Source organism: Vigna umbellata, chromosome 10 (genome assembly GCF_029865625.1).
Source record: "Vigna umbellata cultivar VRB3 chromosome 10, Vumbellata_1.0, whole genome shotgun sequence".
NCBI classification, from domain to species: Eukaryota; Viridiplantae; Streptophyta; class Magnoliopsida; order Fabales; family Fabaceae; genus Vigna; species Vigna umbellata.
The window spans coordinates 3258451-3268450 of NC_142174.1; the positions used below are offsets into that span (position 1 = coordinate 3258451).

The following is a 10000-nucleotide window of genomic DNA, read 5'->3' on the forward strand; positions in this document are numbered from 1 at the left end:
CAAGATAAAAATTATAGCTACAACATCTAATTAAAAAGAAAAAAAAAATTAAATGTCGGGAACTCAATTAAAAATATATAAATTTTTTGAACACTTAATAGATAACAAAAATTTAATAAAGACTGAATTGAAAATATTTAAACGGATTAAGTACAAATAAAAGATCTTATTTTAAATACAAATAAAATATATTTTTTTTTTATTGTATTGATTAACTATAGAAGTTCTTCAACTCACAGTGTATATATATAACAATTAAAATCTTAATTAATGTTTATGGAGAAAATTTGCAACAAAAAATTATTTGTTATTTTTTTAACAAATACTTTCTTCTCTTATATATTTAAGATAAGAAACAAAAAGATGTAGACAAATATATCATTAATTACTTTTATTCACATAAGTACACATTTACCATCATATCTACATAAGAAAACACCTAGTATATATATGTATATTATATATATATATATGAGCTCAAACAACAAAACTTGAACTATGTAAAACACACATGCATCTTCTAATAGATCTATTATATATATAATTATGATACTAACTTACTAGGGTTCCAACCGTATTTCTTTTTCTATATGGCATACTATATGTTACATGATTAAGATAACAACACATTATTTATGGTACTTTATGCCAATACACCAACTTCCAAGATTCTCATAATATTGATTGGAGTTAAGTTAATTGGGTATGAGCTTGAAAGGAGGCTTTGAAAGAGATGGTGATGGATCATATCTTCCATAGTCTTTTGTGTTAGCCCTAAGAAGCCTCTCATGGATGCTTCTTACTTCTTCTTTATTCAGTGCCTTCCTTGGTGTTCCCTAACAAAGTGACAAACCATAGGCTGAGTGTAAAGTTCATGCACATGGAGGCTTATCAAGAAATGAAAATTTTAAAATTATACATTCTTAATCTCAATTTGATCATCACAATGGCAAAAGTATGAATAGTTAGTTTTAATTATTTTTTAAGTATATTATAGTATTAAAAAGACATTCAAGATGATTATTCTAATTTGAATTTCTGCTCAATTTTTGGTTTCTACTTTTTAGGTATTTTCATATTTAAAAATATATTAATTTTGTTTCAATATATTAACATCAATGTATTTTTAAGGTTCAACAACATAGAATAACACAAATTATTCACTCTAATTATCTATAAAAAAAACAAGTGATATAATAAAAAATAACAAAATTAGTATAGAAATAACCAAACATATAAATTTTATATACACATAATTTATGATTAAATGATAATATAAAATAAGGAAAGGGTTAACACACTTTTTCTATCAAATATTTTATGATTGATTACAATTATTTACAAAAGAGTGAATCATTGCATGTGTGGTTAAACCATCAAAATCGATCATTTGTATAAAATTCAACTAGTAATAGAGATTGTGTTTGAGAAATGTTACTAATAATTTTTGTAAAATAATATTATATTACCAGTGTTTAATTATATATGCATGTTTAATTACTCTCATTTTCCATGTTCGCTATCATCTAATACACTCCACACACACAACACACATAAGAAAAATAACAAAAGATTGAATAAATAAGAAGAAAAAGAAGATATATAGAAATTAACAAAGAACATGTTTCAAACAGGAAGGTAACATATGGGTAGTTCATGAATTCTGCACCATTTTGTTAGGTACAACCACAAGGTTTCACAGTGAGAGAAATAGACAGTGTTGTTTGATACGTAAATAACTAACATGATGTTCAAGAAGATACCAATATTTATCAGAATTTATCATATGGTTTTGAAGAAGGGTGAAGCATATCAGAAAGGTAAAACACTTTGTTCTTGAAAACTGATTCATACATGTGAATAACCTATTGCAGAAATGCTTAATAAAACTATAGACTGTGGTAGGAACAGAAACTGTATAAGAAAAGATATATAAACAGATTGAGATCAAAACATTGTTAGGCATGCATACCTCTTGAATTGCATTCACATCTTTCGTGAAGTTCCTGATATCCTTGGATCGTCTAGCTGCAGATGCATTAAGCACAGACCAAGGTAAAACTTCTGTTAATGTCATCAAACAATTTTAAGACCTTATAGTTTTGCATATATTACATGAATGTGTATGTGTGAATATACAGTATGTAGAATAACATATAATAATGAAAAGTTAAATTTCAATGAATAAAGTTCGGTTAATCACATGCCATGCACTTAGCTGCAAATGAAGTAAATATATATAATCAAAACCCCATACTCTGATACAAACACATTATATATTAGATTAACTTTCCAGCTATCAAAATTAACCTGAACTCAACAATATCACTCTTATTTATGGCTTTAAACTTCTCATATGTTTATATACACATGTTATTATAAGTGTTTTTATTATATATATGTGTGTGTTCATACATGCACTACTCAAAAAATCATTTATTCTAGGCATGCAATATCTCTCCAACATAATGAGTGAAAGGATATATATAAGTGTGAATGAAGAACTTATGTATAGATTCTGTCTTATACCTGATTTATTTTATACTAAAAACTGTAACCAAGACCTAAAAAGACCCACCTGCAAAAGATGGTGATAGAAATGATGCAGAGATTAGAAGAAAGAGGAGGATGAAGTTCTTGAGAAGCATGAGAGTACCCATTTGTGCAAGTTTGAATTTTTCTAGGTTTGAAGTTAAATGGTGTTTCCTATGTATATTGCAAGGAACAAGAAATTCCCCACAGAGGAAGCCTTTTGAAGGAAAAACTGAAGTTGATAGTTTAATTTTGAAAGTAAGTGTTGGCACTCTTTAGTATATAAAAATAATGAAACAGAAAAGGTGTGTGTAGACCACTTTGCTTTTGTTGGGGCACTAAGTCTAAGAAGTTAGTGGAGTGACATATATTAATTAGGATAATAGTTCAAATTAGACCTTAGTGGAAATTATTATATACCCCTATAAAACAATTCAATTTTCTTACACTACAAAAACCTTTATTTTTGCCCCTCCTTTTTGAACTTAAAATATATTTTCAAAGCAACATGGAAACTTCAATTTTTGTATGATTGAAAAGGTCTTTTTTTTTTTTTTTACTTATCCGAAATCTTTACAGCAAATTTCCATTCTTCTATAGCAAACCAAAGTTTTCTTCAAGACTATGTTTTTGGTACCCTTTCTTTCTTCTAAAGGTTAATAGTGTATGTGTAGTATTGAATAATACAACTTTCTCCACTATCTATCATCATTCTGAATAGGAGACTTTTAAATAACTAACTTAAAAATTGATTGAATAATAATTTCTTATTGCATAACTTAGTACAATCGTTTACACTACTAGCTAGTTATGCATAAAAAACAACTCCTTTTAAAATTATAAATAATATAAAAAGATATTGAAAATCCAAAATTTAAAGATTAAGAATTCTATGTGATCTTATTATGAGTATCAACTTGTCGAGTGATAAGATTCTAATTGTGATTTGATTATTTTTTTTTCTAAAAAAAGGTTTTTTTTCTGCGATTGAGAGAAAAGAAAAAAAATTCATCTGTAAACGAGAGACTCAAGTCACTAAAAGAGTTATAATCTTTTATAAATTGATATTCATATGTTTATAAAAGAGTGAATATTTCTTGAAAATTTTATAAAATCAACATGAACCATTAATTGGAATAATATTTACTTGATCGACATAATAACATTATAATAAATAGTACTAAAATAATAAATAACGTATTAAACTACCAATATTTAATTATATTATGTAAATATAACTCAAATAAATGTATTTTTGAAAAAAAAATTAAAAAATATACCTATTGGGGTTGGATAGGAATATTATGTTTTATAAATCCAACAAAACTTTTTTGTGTTATGTAATGAATGGTTGAGAATTTACGAGGTAATTTCTTTTTCTTTTTTTTGTTCAAGCCTTATTTTTCTTTGTATAATCTTTACGGACGTATATAAGTTGAATTATTCCAAATACTTATGTATGAACATATTTTTACCTGATAATTATAATTATATATATATATATATATATATATATATATATATATATATAGATATATAAATGTGTTATAAATGAATAAGAATATAACAAAAATTACAAACATTTTAACATAATGTTTTTCTTACGATCGTCATGCACGCATACCTTTCATTTGTTGGTATTTTAAGAAAATTTGTAATTATAATTTTGTATCCTATTATAAATAAAATAATCAAATATACCATTTTATGTCACTTAATATTATCATCAACTAATTTATTAACTTAATTTTTCTTAACTCTAAACTCATAACATATAAACTTCAAGTAAGTTAATGGTATAATTTTTCTAAGCACACTCAAACTCTATTTCTGAACACTAAACATGAAGTATTGATTTAACCTTAATCAAGAAATAACTTTATCTACTTAAAAAATCCCGTTAGTTCTGTCTTAGAATTCTCCCATGACGACTGTCTGACAAAAAAAGCATATTCTTAACCGTTAATATGATAGGCACGATCGAAATTAATAATAAAATAATTTGGTCTAGTTATTATTATTATTAATTAAGTTTTAAGTTTTTCCTACGTATTTAATTATTTTTAATCAAGTCTTATGGATTTGTTTTATCTATTAATCATCCAGTTCATGGAAATTTATATAAAAAGGTAAAATTTCAAAAGGGGTTGAAATGGAAAGTTAGAAAAAGCATGCGCAGAAGGGTCTAAAAGAAGATGAATCCAAACAAAAAAGTGATATTAGGTTAGCATAAAATAGTATTCTAAATTGTAGTGCTTCCAATTATCCTTAACGACAAGGACAAAGCACCAAACATCAATGAAAGGACATTGGTGGAGAATAAAGATGAGCACTGTAATGTTTTAAAAACTCTTATCTTTTTCTACCTCTTTTCTTAAAGTGGTTTTAGGATGTTTATGGCTCCCCTTATTAGGTCAAGCATTATCTTCTCACAAAGATTCTTCTCCACCTCTTTTACACATTAATAATTGGTCAACTCACAACAATGTCACAACATATCACATACATAACTCTATCATTTAACAACCCTACTAAAAGTTACAAGAAAAATTAACTAGTTATAACAACTTAATATTAAAAAAATTTATCTTTTATTACAGTTTTATCATCGTGTCACATTCTATACTGGTTCTGGTAATCAGTATAAAAAAATTTATCTTATTATAATATTATCACCGCATCACTTTCTATACTTGATGAATTTCAATCGGTATAAAATATAAGTACTTAACATTTTTTTTACTATATACTTAACCTAACCAATGAATCAAAATGTCATTTCAAATAATATATACGGTTGGGCAAAATTTAAAATTTAATTAAAATATAGTGTCTTCTTGTAAGGTGAATGATTTTATATATGAAAAGATAAAATCTTATACAAGTGGTGTTAAGGATTAGGGATGATAAAAGAACATGTTTTCAGCATTTGTCAAGATTAGGGACCCAACACGTGGACCCTTTAGACAATAGCCTCAAAATTCCAAGCCACTTGAATAGCCATTAGGTCATTAGTCACCTATATGACAGATTTTTAGAAGGATATAGTTTATCTAAAAAGACGTGTTTAATTTAATAGTGTATCGTGATTCAAAATTTAAATTTTAAAATTTAATTAGGATTAATTACATTAAATAATAATGTTCAAAATTAATATTTTTTATAAAAATTAAACTTTAAAGTACCTTAGATAGTGTACACGTTTATTCTCTCTTTTTTTATCCAACTTTCATATATGTAATTCTTGTTATAAATAAGTCTTTGATTTAGAAATATGTAAATCTATATGACTGATTAAAATAAATTATAATACAATATTGAACTAATATAACGCAATTCTCACCATAACAATTATATGAACTTATCAAGATCATAATTATTTCTTAATTTTTTATTAATGAAATGAATTTAAACTTTAAACGCATTCATTGTAAAGATTTTTATTTTTCTAGCAATAAAAAATTACTGAATATAAAAAATATTTAAGATATTTCAATCTTTTTACAAAATTAAAAAAAGAAAAGTTTGGATTAGTGATATAAACCCCCTTTTGTAATATATTATTAAACATCTAGTCTTAGCCTGGGTATAAGAAAAATATTTTATTATTTTTGATAAAGATTTAAGAGATAGAATGTTTTTCTGATATAACGGTGAGTGTTATAATGTTTTCAGACATCTTAATCATCATACATATGAGATATTGTTTACTTTGAAATCTTATACACCATGATTTTGTATTTAAAAGACATCTTTAAAAAAAAAAATTTAAACTATGATTAATTTGAACTCTTAAGTGATATTAATGATTGAGTGTGATAATAATAATTATAAATACATAAATCGTTTAACATAAAAAATCATTACAAACATAAATTTTAAAACAATAATATAAAATCATAATATACATATATGATATATATTTTTCTTTTATCGTATTAATACATTCTAATTGACTTTTTCTTTATCATTTTTTGTTGAAAGCAATATTGTTTTTTTTTCCTTTCTCTCACATACTTTATTAGCTGTCCAGATTATCCTTTTTCTTAAGCAAACTGGCCTAATAATCTTTTTGCATGCATGCTTTGTTTAATTGATTAGGTTTAATTAGGATAATACGTGGATTGCTTTGTGATTTGAGTACTCATGATCATTATAAGCCATCCATTTAAAATAGTAAAAGCTTGATCTTATAAATCAAATCCTCATCAAGTGCATCATTTACTACACCATCTACTTAATAGCAAATAAAATTTCGACATTGATCTCATTCAATAATGTTCTAGATATCGTTAGAAGTGCACTTTGGCATCACTAAATAGATATCCTTTGTAGCACCTACCCTTCTTCAAATTAAAATTAGGTTTTGCGTAATCAATCCTTAAAAGAGATTTGTAAAATAAAATATTTTAGTGGTTTACATATTGATATTATTTATCCTATAATTAACTTTTAACATGTTGATAATTTTTTTAATAAAAAAAAATTAACTTTATTGTATACATAAGTAAACATATGCGATGTTGATATTATTTTTATAACACCTTTTTTTTAAAAAAAATATGATTATTAATTTAATTATATTTTAATAAATTACGGAATATTCTTTTTTTTTTGTACGAGTATTTCCTATACTCTATTAACAAAGAGTATTAAAGGAATATACACGAACTAAGCATTGTAAGTAAATAGAAAGGAATAACATTTGATTAAATATACAAAGGTTCGATGTAGATTGTTTTAAGGGATGAAAAAGTAAAAGTGAAAGAGATTTGAAAGAAAAATTTATAAAAGTTTGTGAATGATTTGATGTGTGTGATAAATAAAAAAATATTTTAATAAATTAAAATATAAGATTACAATTTTACTTTTGTAGTTAAAATTAATGTAATATAAAATTTAATTAATTATACTTAATTTAAAATAAAATTTGAATAATTAATTTTTAAATAAAAAATTAATCGGGATAGTTCTTCTCCTTCTCTTCTTCATCTAAATATTATTATGAAAAGTACAAACAAGAAAATGTCATTTTTGTAAATGTACTAGTTTGGAATAACAAAAAAATTTATATTCTTTTATATTTATGATAAAATTCGTGATAAATACTAAATAGATATCTGTAGATAAATGATTATGACTATTTAATTATCCATTTATTAATGAAGTAAGTATGAATATTATGTTGGTGATAAATACTAAATAGATACCTGTAGATAAATAATTATGACTATTTAATTATCCATTTACTAATGAAGTAAGTATGAAATATTATGGTATTTGATGTACGAATATCCATGATTTGTTTATAATTTTTCTTGAATAATAATTATTAGTAAGTCTTATTTTATTATTTTCTTAAAAATCAAGTCATAAAAGTAAAGTTACAAGTGAAAAAAATAATAATCATTGAAGAACTGTATAAAATTTAACTTCATAGATTTCTAATTTTTATTTAGGACTATAAAATGAAAGTTTATTTTTTAAAAAGATAATTTTTTTAAATTTATTCTTTTATCTAAAAATGAACACACATGTCAATCTCTCATTTATCCTCATCTCTAAAAGTAAATAACAAATTAAAAAATAATACAAGTTGGATACATACAAGTGATGATGAAAGAAAGGTTGAGATACAAAACATCATGAGTCTTTTCTTTGATTCAAAAGTTGGAGTACTCTAAATACTTTCATATCTTATATTATTCATGGTCATAAAAGAATAAACTAAGATAAAAGTATGCACACATCTCTCCCAGTATAATATATATATATATATATATATATATATATATATATATATATATATATATATATATATATATATATATATATATATTCCATTGATATTTAATGGAAACAGGTTTATTACGAAAACAGTGTAAGTAGTGGAAGATATAGAAAATAAAACAGTAAATTATTAATCATTTCAAGAACACCGAGACATCCATATCTATGTCTATCTATCTTTCAATTGGTATGATAAAATCGTTGAGATGACTATTATGAATGGATTTGAATAATTTAGTCATTCATTTATTTATTTAAATTGATATTTCCATTAATATATAAAAATAAAAACAAATATCATGTAAATACATGAAATAATATATATATATATATATATATATATATATATTAAATAACATAATGAATAAAAATAATTATAAAATAAAGAAATAAGTAAGAAAGATGATGAGCTTAGATACATCTAATTTTGTAGAATCACTTATAGACATTAGTACAATAAATAGAAACGACAACGATTATTTTTGACTATCGAGACAATATGTCCTGCTAGAAGCTGACAACTCCTGCATCTTAACGTTCCAAATTCATTTTATCAACCTTTACTACCTCAGTTCTTCATAGAACCTAAACAATATGTCCTAATTCTCAAAAGATGTCAGGTAAAAGTCTGATTTATAGAGGGGAAACAAAGTTTTCTGTTTCGGTTGATCAAAAAACCAGGACAATAAACCTAACTCAAAAAAGCTATCAGGTGAAAAGTTTGATTTAAAGAGGAAAAACAAGATTTTCTATCTCAATTGCTCACTAAATTGACACAATATACCCTTTATCGGTTCCCACCGAACCAAAACATATAATTTCGAAAAAACCACAAAATTGTCATCGCGTTTTGATACGTTTCGATTTTTTCTGAAATTGAAGCGCAATATGCGAATTAAAAAACTCTTTTTTTACTAGTGAGAATAAATAAAAGAAATAGATAAAATAAAAAAAATGTTTATTTACTTACATTGATCTTAGTATTTCACTAAAATTAAGACTTGTAAAATGTTATATAATATCTCTGCTTCTCCATTTTTTTTGCCCTATGTATCTCTTTCTTGCTTTTATTTTTCACTTCAACTCTTTTATTTTTCACCTATGTATATAGTCAGATAATTTTGTTTAATTGCTTAATCATGCTTCCTTATCTCTTTTACAAAAAGATATAAAACTTAGATATATTTTTTTAGGTTTTGTATATCAAAGAAATATTTACTTAATGTTGTTTACGAATATTTATATAATAAAATATTTAAACTATTTAATAATAATGTAATATAAAATATTATATTATAAATTTGGTCTAAACAATATTTGAAATACAATTCTATATGTTTTTCACATTTATAACGTGGAATTAAAACAAAAACAATTAAAGATTTAAACAAGTTCCATTTTATTTGATATTGTTATAGTATATTCAATGGTTTAGAGACCAAGAACAATTTAAATAAATTTTTCTCTTTCAATCCTCATAGACATATTTTAAAAATAAAACAATTATAGGAGCTTTAGATTATAACGTGGACAATATTTTAAATGCAATAATAAGTCCTAGTGATGCTATTTCAATAAACTTGGGAATGAAATATTGGTGTTGTATGTTGAATCCTAATTTTCCTTAAATTTGGACTGAAATTTGTTTAAATACTCAATAGCTCTACGTTATTTAAAA

The 10000-nt window shown here is 24.1% G+C and overlaps 1 protein-coding gene across 1 annotated transcript; it reads right to left on the reverse strand.

Annotated features, from left to right (window-relative positions):
* Positions 1-514: 514 nt before the first annotated feature.
* LOC124848091 (protein CASPARIAN STRIP INTEGRITY FACTOR 1-like) lies at positions 515-2785 on the reverse strand. The gene is made up of 3 exons (XM_047325711.2): positions 2579-2785; positions 1973-2028; positions 515-836 (listed from the first exon to the last, which is right to left on the reverse strand). The coding sequence occupies exons 1-3, from the start codon at positions 2658-2660 to the stop codon at positions 696-698; spliced, it is 279 nt and encodes a 92-aa protein (XP_047181667.1). The 5' UTR covers positions 2661-2785; the 3' UTR covers positions 515-695.
* Between the last annotated feature and the right edge of the window lie 7215 nt (positions 2786-10000).